At 42.3% G+C, this 25938-nt stretch overlaps 1 protein-coding gene across 1 annotated transcript in view; it reads left to right on the top strand.

The window, feature by feature from the left end:
- DNAH14 (dynein axonemal heavy chain 14) overlaps nt 1-25938 on the top strand; it is a 321439-nt gene that overhangs the window by 222598 nt on the left and 72903 nt on the right. Inside the window, exons 57-61 of the mRNA XM_089311474.1 lie at nt 2617-2808; nt 17434-17615; nt 20650-20758; nt 21294-21419; nt 23605-23699. Of these exons, the coding sequence (XP_089167600.1) occupies nt 2617-2808; nt 17434-17615; nt 20650-20758; nt 21294-21419; nt 23605-23699 (704 nt within the window). The remainder of the gene's footprint in view (nt 1-2616; nt 2809-17433; nt 17616-20649; nt 20759-21293; nt 21420-23604; nt 23700-25938) is intronic.

The raw sequence follows: 25938 nt of genomic DNA, 5'->3' as shown, positions 1-25938 counted from the left end.
TCGGTGCAGCGTGCCAGCCGTAGCAGCAATTTGGGGGGTGAACCAACGGAAGGAAGACCTCTCTCTCTCTCTCTCTCTCTCACTGTCTAACTCTGCCTGTCCAAAAAAAAAAAAAAAAAATTTCAGAAATGGAATAATGTAGCATAAATGGACCTTAGATTTAGATACATTTTAAATATTTCATGGTAGAAATAATACTGGAAGTTACCATGATAATTTATGGCATTCTCATACCTTGTTAGTGTAGTAGGGAATCCCAGTAAGAAATTTTAAACTATTTGCTTCATCATTCATATATATTATTATTTTACTCAGTAGGTGGTGAATGGTAAGGAAGAACAAAGGCATTCTGTGGAGAATAGTGCACTCCAGAAATAAAAAATAGGGTGGGCATGTGGCACAGCAGGTAAGCTGCCACCCACCTCCCATATCAGAGTGCTGGAGTTCAAGACCCACCTCCATGTCCTCTCCAGCTTCCTGCTAAGGCACACCCAGGGAGACAGCAAATGATGACTTCCACACTAGAGTCCCTGAAACCCATGTGGGAGACCCAGATTGAGTTCCAAGCTCCTGGCTTTGGCTGGCCCAGCCCTAGATGCTATGGGCATTTGAGGAGTGAACCAACAGGTAGAAGATGTGTCTGTCTGTCTCTCTCTTATTCTGTCCCTCTTTTTCTTTTCCTCCCCTCCCCTTTCTGCCCCTTTCCTCTCCTCCCCTTCCCTCCCCTCTCTTCTCTCCTCTCTTCCCTCTCCTCTTCTCTCCTCTCCTCTCCCTCTCTCTCTCTCTCTCTCTTTCTTTCAAATAAATGAAAATAATTAAATTAAACCAAGCATTCCTTTTTGATTGTTTATTTCATTATTCATATATAATATATTTCAAAAATATTTGATATAATAATAATAAAAGGACACTTGAAATTGTTAATTTGAGTATCGGCAGGAGTTAGGGCACTCCTGTGTAAAACAAAAAGAGGTATTTTCATGTTTGCTTTAAACATTTCTGTATTGTATGAATTTTGTAGTGTCCTGTGTTATTTGCCTTTTTAAATACTCTTTTAAAGTCAAAAAGGGGGAAGATTTTACCCTTTAGTCTTCTTTCCATTTTACCACACTTATTTGACAAAATAGATTGCTTGACACTTGAGGATATCATCCCTTTGTACAAGTTAGACTCTGAATTAAGAAGAATCCTGGGCCAGCGCCGCGGCTCACTAGGCTAATCCTCCGCCTTGCGGCGCTGGCACACCAGGTTCTAGTCCCAGTCAGGGCGCCGGATTCTGTCCCGGTTGCCCCCCTTCCAGGCCAGCTCTCTGCTGTGGCCCGGGAAGGCAGCGGAGGATGGCCCAAGTGCTTGGGCCCTGCACCCCATGGGAGACCAAGAGAAGCACCTGGCTCTTGCCATCGGATCAGCACGGTGTGCCGGCCGCGGCGGCCATTGGAGGGTGAACCAACGGCAAAAGGAGGACCTTTCTCTCTGTCTCTCTCTTTCACTGTCCACTCTGCCTGTCAAAAAAAAAAAAAAAAAATCCTGACTCTGAGGCTGCTGTCAGTAATGTAAGTTTATTATAAAGTGACAGGTGGGAATAGAAAGGAAGGATTCTCTGCCCTGGGGGCCAGTCTTGCCAGGAACCCAGGAACAGCAGCAGCACAGCCAGGTCTCAGGAGGAAAAGGGATGCAGACAAACTTCAAAGACACAAGCACTTCACCCCAGATGTGCAGATCGGCAAGGATCTAATACCGCTGCGCTGTGATTCTGTAGCTGTAGTTTTTTGCTGCCTCCCTTGGTGCTCTGCCCATCCTGTCAGGCTCTGTTTTTGTCTGTGTCTTTCAGCCAGCTCTAAATCACCTGACCATTTTCACACTTTGCATTTCTCTGGGTCTTAAGCACACACCACCCCAGAGAATAGAGTTACATAGTAAAATCTGTCACCGGCTGATGCCCTGCTGAACAGAACTCAAGCACCAGGCACATTGTTAAGATTTGCTTTATACAAGGGATGCTCTGGATGAGTCCAGTGCCTCCCCTTCCCAACCCAGCCAAGCAAGTAGGTCACGTGGTTCAGAACCACCTGCTGCCCTCACAAGGGCTCTGTGGGACACTTTTTCCCTTCCAAGGGCTCTGTTTCTGGCAGACACTCAAACAATGGATCTGTCACTATTCTTCCCTTTAAGGAAAGAATTAAAACAAGTCTCAGGTGGAATTTTCAATATAATTTTTAAAGCAATGGTTTACTTTTTTTTTTTTTTTTTTTTTTTTTGACAGGCAGACTAGACAGTGAGAGAGACAGAGAGAAAGGTCTTCCTTTTGCCATTGGTTCACCCTCCAATGGCCACCACGGCCGGCACACCACGATGATCTGATGGCAGGAGCCAGGTGCTTCCTCCTGGTCTCCCATGGGGTGCGGGGCCCAAGTACTTGGGCCATCCTCCACTGCACTCCCGGGCCACAGCAGAGAGCTGGCCTGGAAGAGGAGCAACCGGGACAGAATCCAGCGCCCCGTCCGGGACTAGAACCCGGTATGCCGGCACCACAAAGCGGAGGATTAGCCTAGTGAGCCGCGGCGCCGGCCCGCAATGGTTTACATTCTAACAACTTATGTTTTCATTCCTTTTCAGAAAGTATATATAAATCTTCACGTTTTTGTGGTCATGAGTCCTTCAGCACCTAACTTCCGCCAGTATTGTAGAGCGTATCCTTCTGTGATTAGCTCCTGCACAATTGACTGGTACGAAAAGTGGCCAGAAGAAGCTCTCCTTATTGTAGCCAACTCTTTCTTACAAGGAAGACTAAATTTAGAGAGTGATGAGGTAAGTAGCTAATACATGTGAAAGTTTCTGCCTGTTTACAGAATCTACCAACACTTATAGATTTTTTGTTTTTAATTGACATATAGTAATTATTTATGGAGGACAGTGTGATATTTCAATATGCATATACAATGTGGTGTGATCAAATTAGGGTCATTCTTAGGTCTAACATCTCAGGCATGTACCGTTTCTTTTGTTGGGGACATTCAAAATCCTTTGTCCTAGCTATTTTGAAATACTCAAGCCATTGTCAGCCACAGGTATCTTACTGTGCTATACAGCGTTAGAAATTGCTCCTCCAATCCAGCTGCACCACTGTTCCCATTAGCCATCCTCTCCATCCCTCCCTTTCCCATACCCTTTTCCAAGGTTCTAATAACCACCAGTCTATTCTCTACTTGCTTGAGATCAACTTTTTAGCTTCCGCATATAAGTGAGAACATGTAGTATTTGCCTCTTTGTGCCTAACTTATTTTACTCAACATATTGTCCTCAAGTTCCATCCATGTTGCTGAAAATGACAGAATTTCATTTTTTATGACTGAAAAAAATTCCTTTCTGTATCTGTCCCACATTTTTTTTATCCAGTCATCCATTGACAGTTACCTAGGTTGATTCCGTATCTTGGTTATTATGAATAATGCTGCTACCAACATGAATGGAATCTCTAGTTCATGTGGTAATTCTATTTCTGCTTTCATGAGGAACCTCTCTAGTAGTCTCCATAATGGCTGTACTCATTCAAATCCCCACTAACAATGTATGAGTGTCCCTTCTTCACATCCTTAGCAGCATCTGTAATTTTTGTCTTTTCAACGAGGAATCTTGACAAAGAGATGATACCTTATTGTGATTTGGATTTTCATTTCCCTGTTTAGTGATGTTGAGCATGTTTTCATATACTTGTTGGACATTTGTATTGTATTGTCCTCTTTTTAGAAATGGCTATTCAGGTGATTACTTTTTTTGAGTCAGATTTTTTATTTTTTGTTCTTAGGTTTTTTGAGTTCCTTTTATGTCCTGGAAATTGATCTCTTGTCAAATGAATAGTTTACAAGTACATTTTTCTCATTCTCTGTGTTGTATCTTTACTCCATTGCTTTCTTTGCTGTACGGAAGTTTTTAGCTTGGCATAATTGCATTTGTCAAAATTTGCTCTCATTGCCTGTGCTTCTGGTATTATATGCAGAAAATATTTACCCAGGCCAATGTCCCAAAGTACTTTCAATGCTTTGGGTATTATATTTGAGTCTTTGATCCATTTTGAGTTGATTTTTGTAACTATTGGAGAAATAAGGATCTAGTCTCTTTTTTCTGCATGTACAATTTTCCCAGCACCACCTATTGAAGATGCTGGTATTTCTCCAATATATTCCAATATATGTTCTCGTTGCTTGGTCAAAAATTCATCAGCTGTACATATATGTATTTCTTTATGAGCTTCATGTTCTGTTCCACTGGTCTATGAGTCTACTTTTATAACCATACCATCCTATTTTGAATCCTACAGCTTTGTCGTACGTCTTGAAGTCAGGTAGTGAGAGACCTCCAACATTTTTTTTTTTTGCTCAGAATTTCTTTGGCTATTCAGAGTCTTTTAGGGTTCTATACAAATTTTAAGAGTATACTTTCTATTTCTATGAAGAATTTCATTGGCATTTTTAAAGGAATTGCCTGGAATTTGTGCAATAGCTTGGTCACAATAGACATTTTAATATTAATCCTTCCAATCCATGGGATCATTTTGCACTTTTTTGTGTACTGTTCAATTTCTTTCATCAGTGCTTTGCAGTTTTAATTATACAGACCATTTGCTTCCTTGGTTAAATGTATTTTTGAATGTTTTTTGTAGTTACGGTGAATGTGATTGCTTTCTGAACTTCTCAGAAATTTCATTGTTTGTGTATTAAAAAGCTGCTGGTTTTTGTGTGTTGATTTTGCATTCTAAATCTTTACTGAATTTTTTTAGTTCTTGTAGTTTTTTTTCTGGTAGGATCTTAAGGTTTTCTAAATATAAAATCATTTTATTTAAAAACACTGATAATTTTACCTCTTTCTTTCCTACTTAGATGCCCCTTTTTTGTTGGTGGTGATATGATTTTAACTTTTATTATATAAAGAGAACAGATTCCATGTATTTCAGATACAATTCTAAGATAACCATACTCCTCCCTCAATCTCCCCTTCTTCCTTCCTCTCTTTTTTTCCTTTGATTTTTGCAATAACATACTTTCAGTTTATTTTATCATCACAAGCTTAATGCACCACTAACCATAATGTTCGATAAATTTTCTTTTTAAATTGAAGATAATTATTTTTTCAAATTAATTCTCATGTTAATGTGATACTAACACAAAGAGAACAGGTCCCATATAGTTCATAAATTTAATTCTAAGAATATAATGATATTTCCCTTCCTCGCTTCCTTCTCCTTTCTTTCTAGTTTTTAGTTTGTTTTTAAAGTACTAATACCTTTATTGTAGCATAAAGCAGTATCTTTTTTTATTTTTAAAAATCCATCAGACATTTTTTCCCAGAAACCTTTTATTTAAAGTATGCAAACTTCATGCATTTCATAAATACAACTTTAAGAATATTGTGATTCTTCCCATTGTACCCACCCTCCCACCTGCTCTCCCACTCTTCTTCCTCTTCTCCTATTCCCATTCTTATTTTTTACTAAAATCTGTTTTCAGTTAACTTTATACATAGAAGATTGACTATACTAGGTAAAGAATTCAACACATAGTACGAAAAAAACTGTTCCTCAACATTTTATTTATTTCTCTTTTGATTTCTTCTATGACCCACTGTTCACTCAAGAGCATATTGTTCAGTCTCCATATGTCTGCATATGTTCTAGAGATTGTTGAGTTGTTCATCTGAAGCTTCATTCCATTCTGGTCAGAGAAGATGCATGGTATGATTTCGATTTTTTTGAATTTGCTGAGACTTACTTTATGGCCTAGCCTGTGGTCTATCCTAGAGAAAGTTCCATGCACTTGTGAGAAGAATATGTATTCTTCAACTGTAGAATGAGAAGTTCTGTAGAAATCTATTAGGTCCACTTGGTCTGCAGTGTTGATTAACTGTTGTTTCCTTACTGATTTTCTGTCTGGTTGATCTGTCCATTGTTGAAAGTGGAATATTGAAGTCCCCCATTACTATTGTATGGGAGTCTATATCCCCTTTAGAACCATTAACATTTCCTTCAAATAGCCAGGTACATATAAATTTGTTACAATCACATTTTCCTGTTGAATTGATCCCTTAATCATTACATAGTATCCTCCCTCCTTTGTCTCTTTTAACAGTTTTCGTGTTAAAGTCTATTTTATCTGATACTGGCATGGCTGCACCGGCTCTTTTTTGGATTCTGTTAGCATGAAATATCTTCCTCCATCCTTTCATTTTCAGTGCATGTGTATCTTTGTTGGTAAGATGAGTTTCTTGTAGGCAGCAAGTAGATGGGTTTTGTTTTTTAATCCATACAGGTAGTCTGTATCTTCTAACTGGAGAGTTGAGGCCATTTATATTCAAGGTGACTATTGATAACTAATGACTTGGCCCTGCCATTTCTCCATTAATATTCCCATTTATTTTGAATTTCCTTTATACTTTTACTGGAAGATTTTCTGTCTTCACCTTATTTTGTAATGATGACCATGTTTCTGTGTGTAGCACAATCTTAAGCATCTTTTGTAAGGCTAGATGAGTGGTGACAAATTCTCTCAATTTCTGTTTGTTATGGAAGGGCTTTATTTCACCTTTATGTATAAATGAGAGCTTTGCAGGATACAGTATTCTGGGTTGACAGAATTTTTTCTGTTAAGACTTGAAATATTTCTTGCCATTCTCTCCAAGCCTATACGGTTTCTGATGAGAAGTCAGCTGTGAGTCTAATTGGAGATCCTCTAAAAGTAATCTGGCATTTCTCTTGTGCATGTTTTAGAAGCTTTTCTTCATTTAACTGTAGAGAATTTGACTACAGTGTATCATGTATCCTAATCTTGTCTATTAGGAGTTATATGTGCTTCCTGTACTTGGATGTCCCCTTCTCCAAATTAGCAAGGTGTCTGTAATTATTTCACCAAGAAAGCCTTCTAATCCATTCTCTCTTTCCATGTCTTCAGGAATTCCTGAGATCTGTATGTTGGGTCATTTGATGGTATCCCATAAATCTCCAAACACTGTGTTTTAGTTTTCCAATTTATGTTTTTTGTCTTCTAACTCCAATATTCTTTCTTCTGCCTCACCAAGTCTGTTGTTAAGGCTTTCCATCACATTTTTTATTTGATCTGTTGATTTCTTCATTTCCAATATTTCATTTTGATTTCTCTTTAAAATCTCAATTTCATGGAAAAAATGTCATTCATGTCATGTATGGATTTCTTTAATTTGTGGATTTTCTTCTGATTACTTCTAAGTAATCCTACGATCAATTTTTTAATTAAGTTTCCAGCATTTCCTCAATCTCTGCATCTTCACATTCTAGTACTGAAGTGTTGTTGTGTTCCTTTGAAGGTGTCATGTTGTCTTCCTTGTTCTTGTTTCTTGAATTGCTGTGTTTATTTTTAGGCATATGTGGAGACACTTGTTGGGGTGTTTTTTTTTCCCCCTTATGATGGCTTTTATATTTGGACTATACATCTGTGGCTTAGTGGAGTTTCTGTTCTTTCAGTGAATACCCTGAGGTATGTGCTAGGTGTGATAGGGGGCTCTGTTCAGTGCTCCAGGGTGAGTGGAGTATCCAAGGTGACACCCAAATTGGGCATGGTAAATATCTTGTTTTGTTTTGTTTTGTTGTCAGAGGGGAGGTTTGTTCTCTCTTGGCGTAGTCTCACCCTGACCTCCTCCTCTCCAAGGAGACCAATGCCTGGGCACAAGCCCCAGTTTATATAATATTCATTTGCAGTGCCACAAGAACTACACCAGGATCTATGCAGTCCTCAGTGTGAGCACAGATCCCACAACAATGACCCTCAACAGGGAATCAGGGAGCCCTGAGCCTGTGAAGCTACCCATAGTGACTACCCAAAGATCCAGCCACACCCTGTGCCTTCCCATGCAGCAACAGTGTGTTCACAGTCCCAACATACAAGGCTCTCACAGTGATGAGCACCCAGCCCCTTGTCATTTCTCCCAGCCAGACTCAAGCGTCTCTTCTCAGCTGGTTGCTGGGCACACAGACACAAGCTGGTGCAACTGTAATGAATGTCCAAAATGATGCCTGCCTTTTCTTGGCTAGATGCTGGTGCCCAGTGGTCAGGGAGAGAGAAGTGTTTCCTGCTGTTTTTTTTTTTTTTTCAATCTTTAGGTTGGCAGGTATACGGTCCCCACAGGGTTCCAAGCTGAACTCGCTCCAGGCTCTTCCTGCAGCTTTATGCCAGTGGCTTGGGCTGCTGCAGTCTGGTCTCACCTTACTCTCCAAAACTGGTGCTAAGGCTCTTGGCTCCTGGGGTCCTGAGTTGTACATGTCCACACCTTCCAGGTAGGTCCACAGTGCCACTCTAATTTGCATGGAGTTTCCTCTACTGTTTTCTCTCTGACTCTTCCTTGAGATTGCACTCTCTCCATGCTTTTTTTTTTTTTTTCAATTATCTTCCCCTAGACTAGAGCAGTAAGCTCCCTCGCTATTCCACCATCTTGGGGTCTCCATAAAGCAATATGTTAAATGTTAGTTTATTTAACAATAAAAACATTGTATGTACAACTGTAGAGAAATTGCTGCACAGATAGCTTCAACTTAAAAATGGGTTATAATTTAAGTCAATTGAATTGTTACATAAATTGAAAAATATTTTTTCTATAGAAAACAGCAAAATGCTTCCAACTTTTCCCCATTCAATATGATGTTGGCCGTGGGTTTTTCATAAACTGCTTTGATTATATTGAGGAATGTTCCTTCCATACCCAGTTTGCTTAGAGTTTTCATCATGAAAGGGTGTTATATTTTATCAAATGCTTTCTCTGCATCTATTTAGATAATCATATGGTTTTTCTTCTGCAGTCTGTTAATGTGGTGTATCACATTGATTGATTTGTGAATGTTGAACCATCCCTGCATACCAGGGATAATTCCCACTTGGTCTGGATGGATCATCTTTCTTATGTGTTGTTGCATTCTATTGACATTTCCACTGAGATCTGGTACCAGACAGGGATGCCCACTCTCACCACTGCTATTCAATATAGTTCTGGAAGTTCTAGCCAGAGCTATTAGGCAAGAAAAAGAAATTAAAGGGATACAAATTGGGAAGGAAGAACTCAAATAATCCCTCTTTGCAGATGATATGATTCTTTATTTAGGGGACCCAAAGAACTCTACTAAGAGACTATTAGAACTCATAGAAGAGTTTGGCAAAGTAGCAGGATATAAAATCAATGCACAAAAATCAACAGCCTTTGTATACACAGGCAATGCCATGGCTGAGGAAGAACTTCTAAGATCAATCCCATTCACAATAGCTACAAAAACAATCAAATACCTTGGAATAAACTTAACCAAGGACGTTCAAGATCTCTACGATGAAAATTACAAAACCTTACAGAAAGAAATAGAAGAGGATACCAAAAAAATGGAAAAATCTTCCATGCTCATGGATTGGAAGAATCAACATCATCAAAATGTCCATTCTCCCAAAAGCAATTTACAGATTCAATGCGATACCAATCAAGATACCGAAGACCTTCTTCTCAGATCTGGAAAAAATGATGCTGAAATTCATATGGAGACACAGGAGACCTTGAATAGCTAAAGCAATCTTGTACAACAAAAACAAAGCCGGAGGCATCACAATACCAGATTTCAGGACATACTACAGGGCAGTTGTAATCAAAACAGCATGGTACTGGTACAGAAACAGATGGATAGACCAATGGAAAAGAATTGAAACACCAGAAATCAATCCAAACATCTACAGCCAACTCATATTTGATCAAGGATCCAAAACCAATCCCTGGAGTAAGGACAGTCTATTCAATAAATGGTTCTGGGAAAACTGGATTTCCACGTGCAGAATCATGAAGCAAGACCCCTACCTTTCACCTTACACAAAAATTCACTCAACATGGATTAAAGACTTAAATCTACGACCCGACACCATCAAATTATTAGAGAGCATTGGAAAAACCCTGCAAGATATAGGTACGGGCAAAGACTTCTTGGAAAATACCCCAGAAACACAGGCAGTCAAAACCAAAATTCACATTTGGGATTTCATCAAATTGAGAAGTTTCTGTACTGCAAAAGAAACAGTCAGGAAAGTGAAGAGGCAACCAACAGAATGGGAAAAATATTTGCAAACTATGCAACAGATAAAGGGTTGATAACCAGAATCTACAAAGAGATCAAGAAACTCCACGACAACAAAACAAACAACCCACTTAAGAGATGGGCCAAGGACCTCAATAGACATTTTTCAAAAGAGGAAATCCAAATGGCCAACAGGCACATGAAAAAATGTTCAAGATCACTAGCAATCAGGGAAATGCAAATCAAAACCATAATGAGGTTTCACCTCACCCCGGTTAGAATGGCTCACATTCAGAAGTTACCAACAACAGATGCTGGAGAGGATGTGGGGAAAAAGGGACACTAACCCGCTGTTGGTGGGAATGCAAACTGGTTAAGCCACTATGGAAGTCAGTCTGGAGATTCCTCAGAAACCTGAAGATAACCCTACCGTTCAACCCAGCCACCCCACTCCTTGGAATTTACCCAAAGGAAATTAAATTGGCAAACAAACAAGCTGTCTGCACCCTAATGTTTATTGCAGCTCAATTCACAATAGCTAAGACCTGGAACCAACCTAAATGCCCATCAGCAGTAGACTGAATAAAGAAATTATGGGACATGTACTCTATAGAATACTATACAGCAGTCAAAAACAACGAAATCTGGTCATTTGCAACAAGATGGAGGAATTTGGAAAACATTATGATGAGTGAATTAAGCCAGTCCCAAAGGGACAAATATATGTTCTCCCTGATCAGCGACAACTAACTGAGCACCAAAGGGGAAACCTGTTGAAGTGAAATGGACACCATGAGAAATAGTGACCTGATCAGCTCTTGTCCTGACTGTTGATGTACAATGTAATACTTTATCCATTTTAGTATTTTTTTGTTCTATTACTATTGGTTGAACTCTGTAATTAACACACAATTATTCTTAGGTTTTTAAATTTTAACTGAAAAGTGATCCCTGTTAGGAAATCTGGAAAGCATTATGCTGAGTGAAATAAGCCATTCTCAAAGGGACAAATACCATATGTTCTCCCTGATCAGTGACAACTAACTGACCACCAAAAAGGAAACCTGTTAAAGTGAAATGAACACTATGAGAAACGGTGACTTGATCAGCCCTCACCCTGACTGTTGATGAACAACTTAATACGTTATCCCTCTTAGTATTTTTTTGTTTATTTGTTCTACTTAATATTTTTGGTTGAATACTGTAATCAGTACACCGTTATTCTCAAGTGTTGAAACTTAACGGAAAAGTGATCGCTGTTAAATGTAAGAGTGGGAGTAAGAGAGGGAAGAGATGTGCAATTCGGGACATGCTCAAGCTAACTTAACTCAAACGGTAGAGTTAGAAACATACCAGGGTATTCCAATTCAGTCCCATCAAGGTGGCATGTACCAATGCCAGCTCACTAGTCCCGGTGATCAATTTCTGTTCACAATTGATCATAATGATAGGCCTAAGAGCCAAAGGGAGCACTTAAACAAGACTAGTGTCTGCAAATACTAGCTGATAGAATAAAAAAGGGAGAGAACGATCCAACATGGGAAGCGAGATACACAGCAGACCCATAGAATGGCAGATGTCCTAAACAGCACTCTGTTCTGCCCTTAAGGCACGCGGATCTGGCTGAAAAGCCCATGAGAGTATTACAGGCATGGAAAGCCAAAACACTCTGGCAAAAAAAAAAAAAAAAAAAAAAAAAAAAAAAAAAAAAAAAACCTGCATGAAAGATCTCCACGAATGAGATCCCAGTGTAAAGAACAGGTCATCAAAGAAGGAGGTACCTTTCTCTGAAGGGAGGAGAGAACTTCCACTTTGACTACGACCTTGTCTAAATATGATCAGAGTTGATGAACTCAAAAGGCTTCCATAACCTTGGCGACTCATGACAAGAGCCTAGGGTGATTGCTAATGCCATAAACAAGAGTGTCAATTTGTTAAGTCAACAACAGGAGTCACTGTGCACTTACTCCTCATGTAGGATCTCTGTCCTTAATGTGCTGTACATTGTGATTTAATGCTATAACTAGTACTCAAACAGTATTTTTCACTTTGTGTTTCTATGTGGGTGCAAACTGTTGAAATCTTTGCTTAATATATGCTAAACTGATCTTCTGTATATAAAGAGAATTGAAAATGAAGCTTAGGCTGGCGCCGTGGCTCAATAGGCTAATCCTCTGCCTTGCGGCGCCGGCACACCAGGTTCTAGTCCCGGTCAGGGTGCCAGATTCTGTCCCGGTTGCCCCTCTTCCAGGCCAGCTCTCTGCTGTGGCCAGGGAGTGCAGTGGAGGATGGCCCAAGTGCTTGGGCCCTGCACCCCATAGGAGACCAGGAGAAGCACCTGGCTCCTGCCTTCGGATCAGCACAATGCACCGGCTGCAGCGTGCCAGCCGTGGCGGCCATTGGAGGTTGAACCAATGGCAAAAAGGAAGACCTTTCTCTCTGTCTCTCTCTCTCTCTCTCTCTCTCACTATCCACTCTGCCTATAAAAAAAACAAAAAATCTTGATGTGAATGGAAGGGGGGAGGGAGAGGGAAAGGGAGGGTTTGCGGGTGGGAGGGAAGTTATGGGGGGGGGGAGCCATTGTAATCCATAAGCTGTACTTTGGAAATTTATATTCATTAAATAAAAGTTAAAAAGAAAAAAAAAAGAAAAACAGCAAAATGATGACATTTTAGAGGCTAGCTCAACAAGCCCATTTAAACCAAACAGTAGCTGAATTACACACTTATAAATATGGTTTGAACTCTGAGATCAAGAAAAAAAATATTTGCTTAATTTATGGAAATAGTCGTTCTTAAAGTTAAGTTATATGAAGCAGAATTCTTGTTACTGTTCCCTTGTATTCTTGATTTTTGCCTGGTTACTTTGCTTTTGGATAACCCATAATCCACAGCAAGGTTTTAGCTTCTCTTCCTGTAGAAAAAGTGCTATATCCTTTTGATCTGTTTGATGTGGGTTTTAATAAATCATGCCCAATATTTCGGCAAAACCAGAATCTAGTAAATTTTAACCCTCAAGGCACACATGAGCCATCAAACACCTTCCCTTAATTCCCTGTGGCTTGGTGGGTTGCCATGAGGAATGAGTAAAGTGCTAAAACTGGCAAGTGAATGAGGGAATAAGAGCCAGGAGCATTGCTAAGACAGAGAGCAGGAACATGTAGTCAGGATTCAATGAAAGAACTAAAGTTCAAAGAGAAAAGGTTGTTACCTCAAGGGTAATGGAGTTGAATTGGCTGTCAGTGATCAAGTAAGAGGTAGTCAGAGGGCTGGTACCGTGGCTCAATAGGCTAATCCTCTGCCTGCGGCACTGGCACACCCGGTTCTAGTCCCTGTTAGGGCACCAGATTCTTTCCCGGTTGCCCCTCTCCCAGGCCAGCTCTCTGCTGTGGCCAGGGAGTGCAGTGGAGGATGGCCCAAGTTCTTGGGCCCTGCACCCCATGGGAGACCAGGATAAGAACCTGGCTCCTGCCTTCGGATCAGCGCAGTGCGCCAGCCATAGAGGCCATTGGAGGGTGAACCAACGGCAAAAAGGAAGACCTTTCTCTCTGTCTCTCTCACTGTCCACTCTGCCTGTCAAAAAAAAAAAAAAAAAAAAAAAAGGAGATAGTGAGAGATGAAGACTAGATTAAATGAGAGAAACCAGGGCCTAGAATGTTTAGTTGCTGAAAGTATTTGAACAATAGTGAAGAAGTCTATGTAGGTTTATTTTTCCTGTAATATTTTGTTCCAAGATGCTCAGTACAAAATTTCTAGACCACAGGGCTAGCACTGGGGTGTAGCAGGTAAAGCCACCACCTGCAGTGCTGGCATTCCATGTGGGCGCCAGTTCAAGACCTGGCTGCTCCACTTCCAATCCAGCTCTCTGCTATGGCCTGGGAAAGCAGTGGAAGATGACCCAAGTCCTTGGGCCCCTGCACCTGCATGGGAGACCCAGAAGAAGCTCCTGGCTCCTGGCTTCAGATCGACACAGCGCAGCTCCAGCTGTTGTGGCCAAGTGGGGAGTGAACCAGGGGATGGAAGGTCTCTCTCTGCCTCTCCTTCTCTCTGTGTGTAACTCTGACTTTCAAGTAAAATAAATCTTTAAAAAAAATTTCTAGAGCTAAGGCAAGAAAACAATGCCTAGCACTCTGAATCATCTCTACAGAATGAGTCCTAGACAAATAGGATCTGAGAACTTGGGCAGAGTCATCTGTCCAGGGGCTATATTAAGTTCTTCAGTTTCTCCAAACCAACAACTTAAAAATAATCATAGATTGTCTTAAAATGAAGTCTCCAAGGAGCTAGATGCAGTTTAACAGAAATAGGTCTTACTCTATGGTTTTCAGAACTAAGCTATTGAGAAAGTAAACTGGATCTTTCTCCCTCCAAGCCCAGCGTGCCCACTAAAGTCAACTTCTAGAAATATACAGTCAAAGGCTTAATGCTCCACCAAATAAAGGGTTCCACAAGTAAACTTGTTGCTCTGGCTAAACCTCCCAATATTATATTTAATAAAAGTAGTGAAAGTGAGCATCCGTCTTGTTCCTGATCTTAGAGGAATCCGTTTCAACCTTTCCCCATTCATACTTTCAGTATGATGTAGACTATAAGCTTGTCATGCATATATAGCTATCATTATGTTGAGGTATATTCCTTATTACCTAATTTTCTAGTATTTTTCTTATGAAAGGATGTTGAGGGCCGGCGCTTCACTAGGCTAATCCTCTGCCTACAGCGCCAGCACCCTGGGTTCTAGTCCTGGTTGGGGCACCAGTTCTGTCCCGGTTGCTCCTCTTCCAGTCCAGCTCTCTGCTGTGGCCCAGGGGATGCAGTGGAGGATGGCCCAAGTGCTTGGGCCCTGCACCCCATGGGAGACCAGGAGGAAGCACCTGGCTCCTGGCCATTTGGGGGGGTGACCCAACGGAAACGAAGACCTTTCTCTCTGTCTCTCTCCCTCACTATCTAACTCTGCCTGTAAAAAAAAAGATGTTGAATTTTATTGAATGTTTTTCCTGCATCTTTTGAGATGATCATATGGTTTTATCCTATTAATGTGGTAGGTTGTGTTTATTGGTTTGCATATGTTGAACTGTTCTTACATCCCTTGGATAAATCCTGCTTGATCATGATGTAAGTCTTGTGTGCGTGTGTGTGTGTGTGTGTGTATGCTGTTGGATTGATGTGCTAGTATTTTGTAGAGAATTTTTGCATCTGTGTTCCTTGGGGTTATTGCTCTGCTTTTCTTGTATCCTTGTTTGGCTTTGGTAGCAGGGTAATGATGGCCACATAGAATGAGTTTGGAAAGGTTCCTCCCTTTCAGTACTTTGGAGTAGTTTGGGAAGAATTAGCATTAATTCTTTAAAGATTTGATAAAAAGCCCTTAAGTTTTATTACTGATTATAAAATGATGATTATAAAAAATAAGTTCAAACTTATTCCTTATTTTATTCATCTGTTCAAATGAATTCTTTGTTCTCCTGGTTCAATTTTGGTAGGTTATGTATGTTTGGAAACTTATCCATTTCTTCTAGGTTTTCTAAAATTTGACAGCATATAGTTGTTTATAATAATCCTTAATCCTTTGTATTTCTGTAGTGTCTATTGTAATGTCTTCTTTTTCATATCTGATTTTATTTACTTGGGCTTTATTTCTTAGTCTAATTAAATATTTGTCGATTTGGTTTATCTTTTCAAAAAACTAACCCTGTGTTTCACTAGTCTTTTTTTTATTTTTTGAAGATTTATTTATTTATTTGAAAGTCAGAGTTATGCAGAGAGAGAGAGAGAGAGTTCTTCCATCTGCTGGTTCACTCCCCAATTAACCGTAACAGCTGGAGCTGTGCCAATCCAAAGCCAGGAGCCAGGACCTTCCTCTGGGTCCCCCATGCGGGTGCAGGGGCCCAAGCATTTGGACTATCTTCTACTGCTTTCCCGGCCATGACAGAGAGCTGGATCAGAAGTGGAGCAGCCGGGACCTGAACCAGCACCCACATAGGATGCAGGCACTGAAGGCAATAGCTTTACCCACTACGCCACAGTGCTGGCCCCTTCTTTAGTCTTTCACACATTTTTAAAGTCTGCATTTTGCTTATTCTGCCCTGATCTGTTTTACTTTTTCCTTCTGACTAATTTTGGGTTTGACTTGGTTTTAGTTTTCTAGGTCTTAGAGTTGCATTTGCTAAGTTGTTATTCTAAACCCCTTTTTTTATGTAGGCACTTAAGGCTATACTTTCCTTTAAGTATTGCTTTTGCTATAACCTGATATCTGAAATTATTATGTTTCTGAGTAGCAGTGAACCCTACATGAGCAAAAACAGGCAGCCTTAAGCCAAATTATGAAGTGGGTCAAGTGTTTATCTTGATTCTTATCCTTTCCCTATGTTATTTGCCCTCTAATTTGCCCTGTTTCAAAGACGCCCAGTTTCTGCACTGCCTGGGACTCTTCACTATTCTGCCCCTATCATGAATAGCAGATTTCCATGGAGGAAAACAGCCTTCATTTCCCAAGCAGATCATGTGGTAACATTCTGTGTATTCCTCGTAAATTGCCCTGGATGAGCTATAACAACAGAACTGCAAAGAAATGAGAGCAGAAGCTGCAGCATGAATAGTCCAGAATTCATGAGCCCCAAGCAAGAGTGTGTTCCAGAGTGTTAACAGACAAGGGTAAGGAGGACTGAAATAGACGTTGTAAATTCAGAGAGAACTGAAGCTCCATGTGGGACCTGGAAAGGAATTTGTACCCTTACTTGTCCAAATGTTCAAGGAAATCGAAGGTCAAGAATAATAGAGATGGAGTGGATCCAAAAAGGAAATGCAGTTGAGTTAAAAGTGTCAAGTAATTGACTAGTCTTGGTAGACTGGAGATGTGTAACCAGGACTGCTTTAAGTATAAATTAGAAACCTCTCCCAGTCTATGCAAGAGGTACCCTGGTTTTGCCCATCTGTCTTCTGGGCACTTCTGTTTTTTGTAGTCACATTTTACTCAAGTCATTTGTAGTTGCGTTTTACTCAAAGACATCTTCCTTGATATTGAGTATCTTGATAACTACTTTAAAAAAAATGAGAGATTAAAAAAAAACATAACTTCTAGCCATTGATGCAGGTGCTGTAAATTCTTCGATGGCTGTAGCAAAAGTGAATGTAAAACCTATGAGAATGAGTCTAGAATGCGGTTAATCATTAGCTATATTGCTGCTGCTTCCACTTCACCTCTATCTCAGCCAAAAAAACTTGCATGTTCTTGGCCTCATTCACCCACACCCTTCTCTGCAGCTCCACATCTCATAAATGACAAACTGTTTCAGGTTGTTCCCAGTGTTCAAGTTTCTACTCTGAGTGTATATTTCAGTTACTTTCTCTTAATTCTTAAAAATTATCATTATTCAGGTCTTGAAAGAAAAACTTGCCCTGATGTGTGTCCAACTCCACATAAGTATGGAAGACTTGAGCACAAAATACTTTCAAGAAACTGGCTGGCATTACTTTATCACTCCCAGTAGCTTCTTGCAGTTCATGGAAACATTTGTACACATTTTGAGGTCACGAGAGGAGGAGATGCAAATGAAGAGGTAAGACTTTGAGACCAAATCAGAAACAGGTACTTTATATTGGTGCCTTTGTTTGTAAAAGGGAGACAGACGTGAAAGGATGAGCCCAAACATGCCTTTCAGTAGTGGGAAAAGCCAACCACCACAGAATTTGAAGTGGACATTTCTCTTGTGTTCATTCCAAGGCTGCCCCTATCAAGACGAGGCTGGCAGATATGGCCAGCAAACAATGAGCCCTTGTTAGAGTCAGACAGTTTATTACCTACAAAAACAAAGAAATCAAAAGCAGTTAATGGTGCCCCTCCCCATGTCGCTTGTCCTCTGGAATGATACTAAAATAAAAGGGGCAAGATGACTGCAACACGGCCATTGGGATACCCTGTGGCTGCAGAGCCCATGCCATGCTGCAGGTGAGCAGTATTACAGCTGGCGGCCGTGCTGAGGAGGCAGAGGAGGAAACGTGGGGCGGGAAGCCTCGTATTGATCGGAACCCAGGAGGCATTGAGAAAACGTCTCTTGACAACCTCTGGAAAGATAGGGCCAAGAATGGAAAATGGCCTTGTGGCACCTGTTCATGAGCTCCCATACTGTCATGTTCTGGGAGGGTCAAGGGTATTCTTCCAAGGCTTTGGACAGCTGCGTTAAGCCTTGCCTTTAGGAGCTATGTAGAGACACGACCATGATCTTGACTCTCATTTGGAGGATACAACATAGCCAGGATTAATTTACATTAATCCAAGTACAGCAACAGCTATTGCCAATTGTGCTTCCCTACCTCCACTGACCAACACAAAGCTAGAGCGATGAAATTTTCCATCACCATTCATGCTAAAGAATTTAGGGGCCGGCGCGGCGGCTCAATAGGCTAACCCTCTGCCTGCGGCGCCAGCACACCGGGTTCTAGTCCCGGTCGGGGCGCCGGATTCTGTCCCGGTTGCCCCTCTTCCAGTCCAGCTCTCTGCTGTGGCCAGGGAAGGCAGTGGAGGATGGCCTAAGTGCTTGGGCCCTGCACCCCATGGGAGACCAGGAGAAGCACCTGGCTCCTGCCTTCAGATCAGCACGATGCGCCAGCAGCAGCGTGCCGGCCGCAGCGGCCATTGGAGGGTGAACCAATAGCAAAGGAAGACCTTTCTCTTTGTCTCTCTCTCTCTCTCACTGTCCACTCTGCCTGTCAAAAATAAATAAATAAATAAATAAAAATTAAAAATTAAAAAAAAGAATTTAGGCTAATCTGAGTGTGACCAGTAATTATGGGTCTGACACTTACATAAGAGCTAGTAACAACCAGCAGCAGCATTTTGCTAATGTGAGGTCAGAGTCTAATTTTGAGTAAGTTTTTGTTAACAAGATCAGGTGGGGCATGACAAATTCAATAGCAGTATAATTTATTTTTTTATTTATTTATTTTTTTGACAGGCAGAGTTAGAGAGAAAGGTCTTCGTTTCCGTTGGTTCACCCCCCAAATGGCCGCTACGGCCGGCGCGCTGCGGCAGGCATGCTGCGCCAATCCGAAGCCAGGTGCCAGGTGCTTCCTCCTGGTCTCCCATGGGGTGCAGGGCCCAAGCACTTGGGCCATCCTCCACTGCCTTCCCGGGCCACAGGAGAGAGCTGGAATGGAAGAAGAGCAACCGGGACAAAATCTGGAGCCCGAACTGGGACTAGAACCTGGGGTGCCGGCGCCGCAGGTGGAGGATTAACCAAGTGAGCTGTGGCACCAGCCTAATAGCAGTATAATTTAGAGCAATTGGGGTAGTCCAGATAGAAAGGGCCCACAGGGAATCATATGAAGGTTCGGAGTTAGTCTTATTCTGCTGTTTTTAAGGAGAAACCTAGGAGCTTTCTGAGGGTCCTAAGATGAAGATTGTTGTTGGTTGTCTGTCGAACTGAGGATGATGGCAACAGGCCAGGTAAACTGGCGGGATGCCCTACACCTACGTGTCAGGAGGGATTAATGACCCCTTCCTGCACTCCTGCCTTCCTGGGGTCGAAGGTGCCCCCTTCACCACTCAGGGCTGTTGCTCTCCATTCGTAGCCATGTAACCAGCGTGACTGGTCTCTGTCACAGCACACGCACCCTTTTCCCCATCCTTACCCTGTCTGACCCACACATACACCCAGACACTGCCCCCAGGGGGTCTGCTTTCTCCCTTACATACCTCGTACTATCCTGGAACATCTCCTGCCCACTGAGGGTCCTTGGCGGGCCACCTTAAGGGCTGTCAACTTACTGACATGGTCATTATCCCCAGTGTCCATGTGCAGCAAGTTCTGCTGGGTGATTAAAGAAGTACAAGGTTAGGGTCGTCTGCTGCCCAACCCTCTGTGCCCTCACAAAGTCCAGCAGCCCAGGTGCCCAGGGCTAGACACGGGAAGGGGAATAGTAGGGAGGCCCCCTTGTGTGGCTAGGTAGGGGCTCGGAAAGCCGGTCTACCCTGTCTACAAGGAAGTGCCCTTCTGAGAAACTTACTCCATTTCAAGCCCAAGGTGCCTATATTAGCTGTGTGTCCCTTTGGTGTCCCTCAGTTATCTTTTCTGGTCTCTTCCATAACAGCCCATTTGTTTTTATTGACACTTGTTCTTTATCAAGGAGAGGAAATTCCACTTTGTTCTTAGTTTTAGAGATTTATTTTTATCATGCATTTTGTCAGATGCTTTTTCTGCATCAATTAAGATGGTCATGGGCTCTTTCTTCTTTAGCCTGTTAATATGGTGAATTACATGAGTCAGCTTCCAAATATTGAACCAGTCCTGCATCCCAGGAATAAACCCCATTTGATCATAACATATAATTATTTCCATTTATTATCAAATGATGTTTGCTACCGCTGTGTTATATTTTATACCTTCTTAAAACAGGATGGGCAGCCCTAATCTGAAAGTCCCAAACACAAAACTTTGTGAGACACACAGTTTCAGATCTGGGGATGTTGTGGATTAGGGCTGCGCAGCTGGTAAAGTGGGCATTCCCAAACTAAAGAACCCCGCAATCTGAAGCCCTTCTGGTCCCAAGCATTCCGGATAAGGAGCGCTCAACTCGTACTTTTCTTTCCTGCAGGGATCATTTCCACATGGGTCTCTCCAAGATCCTGGAAGCAAGCAGAGTGGTTACAGACCTGCAGAAGGAGCTCTCCAGTGTTGGCCCTCAGATAGAACAGAAAACAAAGGTACGCTTGATTGGAAATCCCCTTTAAAGACCTCGTAGTCTAAGGGAGAACAGAGAACGGTCTCTGAGAGCAAAGGCTCAGATGTCTGACAAGGGTGAGCTGCAGTCCCAGCTTCCTTACCCTGTAGCTGCGTGCCTGGAAGAAGCGACTTAACCACACTCGTCTCTCTCATCTGTAAAATGAGGGAAAACATAGCAGCAAAATAGGAACACTTCTGTATTTTAACCAAATGTGCTAATAGGTCTAAAACTAGCTGTGGCAGCTTATATGGAAAGATTCCCTAAGCATCTTCACATCCATCTGAAATAGGCTATGATAACTTATACTTAGTCAAGTGCTTGAAAAATAATCACACATCATTATTCTTTCATCCGTTGTGAGGAATATTTATTGGAGTAAACATAGTCAATTAAGCAAGTATATTTCAGGCTTGTTTTGATATATTTTGTAACAAAGAAATGTGCTGTTGAAATTTTTCTTTTAAAAAGAGGTAGCATCTCTTAAAATTCATTCTAAGAACTGCTTGGTTCATTAGGAAAAAGAAATCATAAAGGAAAAACTAAAGAAAGACTCACAAACAGTTATGAAAGTTCAGATACTTGTTAAACGGGATGAAGAAACTATGGCAGAAGAAATAAGAATTGTGGAAGATTATGCTCAGGTAAAACAAAAACTATAGCCAATAAAAATCACTTACAGACTTGCAAAATTATTTCCTAATCCCTAAATTTAAGGGTCAAACTGAGACTGCTCTTAAAGAAATAGTACCCCTCCCATTGAAAGTTTTTATTTTTGTTCCAACACATAGTTATTGAGTCCTTAGTATAGGTAAGTTGTCTAATACTTGTGTTATTTTCATTAATGTCAGTATTTCTTTCAGACTCAGCAAAAAAATTTATATTTGCCCATTGTGATCATACGATTTATTCTGAGATGATTCATTAGTTCTATCTGAAATTTATTTTTTCCTTTTTCATTATGATTTGTTCCTCAATATCATAATAATCTCTATTGATTTCATACTCAGTCAAGCACGTTTATTTCATATTCCACAAATTTTTATCTTAACTATATATTTGTAAATAAAACTTTCAAATCACATGAAGATAGCTTTTGCATGTTTTTTTAAGCAATTCTTTTTAAGATTATTTGTTTATTTGAAATGCAGAGTTACAGAGAGAGAGGGAGAGAGAGAAAAAGAGATCTTTCATCCACTGGCTCGCTCCCCAAATGGCCTCAACAGCTGAGGCTGCAGCAGGCCAAAGCCACAAGCTTCTTTTAGTTCTCCCGTATGGGTGGTCCCAACCATTTGGACCATCCTCTGCTGCTTTTCCCAGGTGCATTAGCAGGGAGCTGGATCTGAAGCGGAGCAGCTGGGAATCTAACCAGTACCCATACAGCATGCTGCAAGCAGCAGTTAAACTCACTGTGCTGCAGCACCAGCCCCACATTTTGTATATTCTATAGAAAGAATCTCTAATTTCCCACTTTTTTCATTGGAACATTCATATTTCCAGATATAGCAGTTACTATTTAAAAAACTAGAAATTCTGATGAATTTTGTTTCACACAACTCCCACTTTCTTTTTTATTTTTTTAATATTTATTTATTTATTTATTTATGTGAAAGAGTTAAACAGAGAGAGGTAGAGACAGAGATCTTCCATCCACTGGTTCACTCCCCAGATGGCTGCAGTGGCTGGAGCTATGCCGATCCAAAACCAGGAGCCAAGAGCTTCTTCCAGGTCTCCCACATGGGTGCAGAGGCCCAAGGACTTGGGCCATCTTCTACTGCCTTCCCAGGCCATAGCAGAGAGCTGGATTAAAAGAGGAGCAGCAGGGACTTGAACCGGCGCCCATATGGGATGCTGGCACTTCAGGTCAGGGCGTTAACCTGCTGCGCCACAGCTCCGGCAACTCCCACTTTCTTTAAAGAAAGAAAGTGAATGCAATGTGTTGCTTATCAGTGGCACTTGAGAAGGAACAGGCTTCTATTTTAAGCAGGTAGCAATGAAAATGTAACCTTCCACTTAGAATTTTCTCTGCCTAAAAACTGAAAGGACTTTCCAAAGCCCAGCTTCTGGGTCCATACACTGGAGCCCTTGTTTGTCCTCTGCCGCCCATGTACTTCCAGTGTCGGGGGCAAGTTTGTGTCACAACGTGACCCCTGGCCCTACACTTTAATGCCATATTCCCAGGTGAGTCAGAACAGCGGAGTATCTCTGGAAGCTGTTTCTTTTCCAGGTAACTTGCAGTAACTCTGTGGCACAGAGAAGTGACTGTGAACAATATAAACATGATTCCCACTCGCCTCTTAGCCAGATACCCAGATGTCCACAGCCATTCCAGTGCCACCGGACTTGACAGAGGGGCAAAACGTAAAAAGGAATGAGTTCTAACAGCAAGTGAAATATTTTACTTTTGCAAGTCTAATAAAAAAAAAATGACCCTGCCAACAAGTTGGCAAAGCACCTTCCAGGGCCTTGGGTCTGCGCAAGTGAGGGACTAGAGCTCACACTTCCTCTCACCACAGGCATTCCACCTTTACCTGGACCACTCCTCCGAAGGGAGTGGTCAGTTCCACGCTGCACGCTGAGTCTGACAGAGAAAGTAGAATCTGCTCAGTCGCTGATGCCTTCTCATCTGGGACTGAAAATACAGTTCAGCAGGGCCGTGACACGTGCCGTCAGCCCTGTCAGCCTGTATGCACCACGTAGTGAAGTCTCACAAGATGCTTACGGGCATTACGGAAGTGTCAAGTTCTATCTTCCAAATTCAAAGATAAAAAAATGTAAAACATTTAACAGCATTCATATGCATTGAGGGGTCTTATATTTTTATTGCAGAGAACTGCCAATGAACTAAAAAATGTGATGCCAGCTCTAGACCAGGCAATTTTGGCTCTAAATGCCCTGGGTGAAGCTGATGTCACTGAGTTAAGGTAAGTTTCTTTTGAGTTGGAAAAGCTCAGAATAAAACATGAATGCATAGATAGAAGTTACTAAGTCTATATTCCACTTTTTTTTTTTTTTTTTGACAGGCAGAGTGGACAGTGAGAGAGAGAGAGACAGAGAGAAAGGTCTTCCTTTTGCCGTTGGTTCACCCTCCAATGGCCGCCGCGGCCGGCGCACTGTGGCCTGCGCATCACACTGATCCGATGGCAGGAGCCAGTTACTTCTCCTGGTCTCCCATGGGGGTGCAGGGCCCAAGCACTTGGGCCATCCTCCACTGCACTCCCTGGCCACAGCAGAGAGCTGGCCTGGAAGAGGGGCAACCGGGACAGAATCCGGCGCCCCGACCGGGACTAGAACCCGGTGTGCCGGCGCCGCAAGGCGGAGCATTAGCCTATTAAGCCACAGCACCGGCCCCCACTTTTAGATTAAGTCATTTCTGCCCTTCTTGGTTACTTAGAAGTATTAGGTGTGACATACACTCTTATGAATTTTGAGGCAAATCAGTATTTTATGTACCCCAACAGAGAAAAATGCTGCCAATTAAACTACTCTGCTCGCTGTTGTAAACTGAATCCCAGTCTCTGAGACATAAAAATGTGCGTCTTAGAACTGATTAAATCCCTGGCCTGCAGTTCCAAAAGTAACAGGATCATGTTTATGCCCCTGCTGCCTACTCCTGGTGTAGCGGGAGAGCGTTTGGGTCCAGCAGGAGGCTCTAATGCATACCTGAGGCTGCAGCGTCAGCCACCGCCACACGGTGTCTCTATGGGAAGCACATCCCCTTGCGGTGCCTTTCCCATATTCTGTCTCCCACCGTGGGAAAGTGATTAAAGCATAGTACTTAAGAAAATACCGGAAGAAATGAAATGCTTTAGAGTACAAACATCTCATCCTGTTGGTAGTCGTTTGAATCTTTGGTGAGATACTTTTTGAGTTTTCCAATTAGACAAACAATGGGAATTTGCTTATTGTATCTTAGAATGTATTGAATTTTCTTTTTAAAGAAAGTAGTATTTCAGTAAAGGAAACTGAAATCCAGAGCAAATACCCTTGATATTTGTGACACATTATTCTTGGGATAAGAACAGAAAGGCTTATTTTTTAATGTGTTTTTCAGTGTATTTTTGTGGTGACAGTGCTGAAGTTAATCCACCTAAAGCTTAAGAACAAATGCAGGCCGGCGCCACGGCTCACTAGGCTAATCCTCCACCTACTGATGCTGGCACACCGGGTTCTAGTCCCAGTCTGGGCGCCGGATTCTGTCCCGGTTGCCCCTCTTCCAGGCCAGCTCTCTGCTGTGGCCCGGGAGTGCAGTGGAGGATGGCCAAGTGCTTGGGCCCTGCACCCCATGGGAGACCAGGATAAGTACCTGGCTCCTGCTATCGGATCAGTGCGGTGCGTCAGCCGCAGCGCGCCAGCCGTGGCGGCCATTGGAGGGTGAACCAACAGCAAAGGAAGACCTTTCTCTCTGTCTCTCCCTCTCTCTCACTGTCCACTCTGCCTGTCCAAAAAAGAACAAATGCAGAGAGGGAGACAAACAGGGGAAGGGGAGCAAATTCTGGCCTTCCTTTTCCTTTTTTACCCCACCATATGCGCATTCATTTATGCATTGATTTATTCATTCACTGGGCAAATGCACTGGCCCTGTTCTAGACCCTGAGCATATAGCAGTCACCAGCTGGGGCCATCTGACGCTGGAGCAGAGAACTGAGCAGAGTGTTTAGAAGTAAACCAGTCAGGAGTCCGAAGAAAGCTTGTGCCAAGCGGAGGAGACAGAAAGCACAAAATTGTTGAGGCAGAAATGTGCTAGGTAGGTTTCAGGAACTGCAGAAGGCAAGGCAGCTGCCGCCCAGTGCACAAGAGAGGGGCGTCAAGAGTTGACAGGGGCCAGTCCTCCCCAGCGTGGCACCCCCTCCCCTGGCCCCACACCAGAAGGTTCTGTCCCCTTTCATTTCCTCTGGCAGACATGCCTTTAAGGGTAATCGACTCCGATCCCCTCTAGCCTGACTGCTGAGGGGCAGTGCATCACAGTGGTGAGGCCTAAGGGGCTCTGACACCAAGCTCCCTGGGCTGGAGTCCCACACTGCCGCTCTCCAGCTCTCCAGCTGCACAGCCTGCTCCCCAGCTGTCGAAAGGACTCAGCGAATTGCTCCACGTGAAATGCTCCAGGCAGTCTGCATGAGGCAGCTGCTCAAGAACGGTGCTCTGATCAAGCTGATCAAGCTG

This window comes from Oryctolagus cuniculus, chromosome 13, assembly GCF_051225735.1.
Source record: "Oryctolagus cuniculus isolate XC-2025 breed Fujian yellow rabbit chromosome 13, ASM5122573v1, whole genome shotgun sequence".
Lineage (NCBI taxonomy): Eukaryota > Metazoa > Chordata > Mammalia > Lagomorpha > Leporidae > Oryctolagus > Oryctolagus cuniculus.
This window is presented reverse-complemented; position numbering and strand designations above follow the sequence as displayed.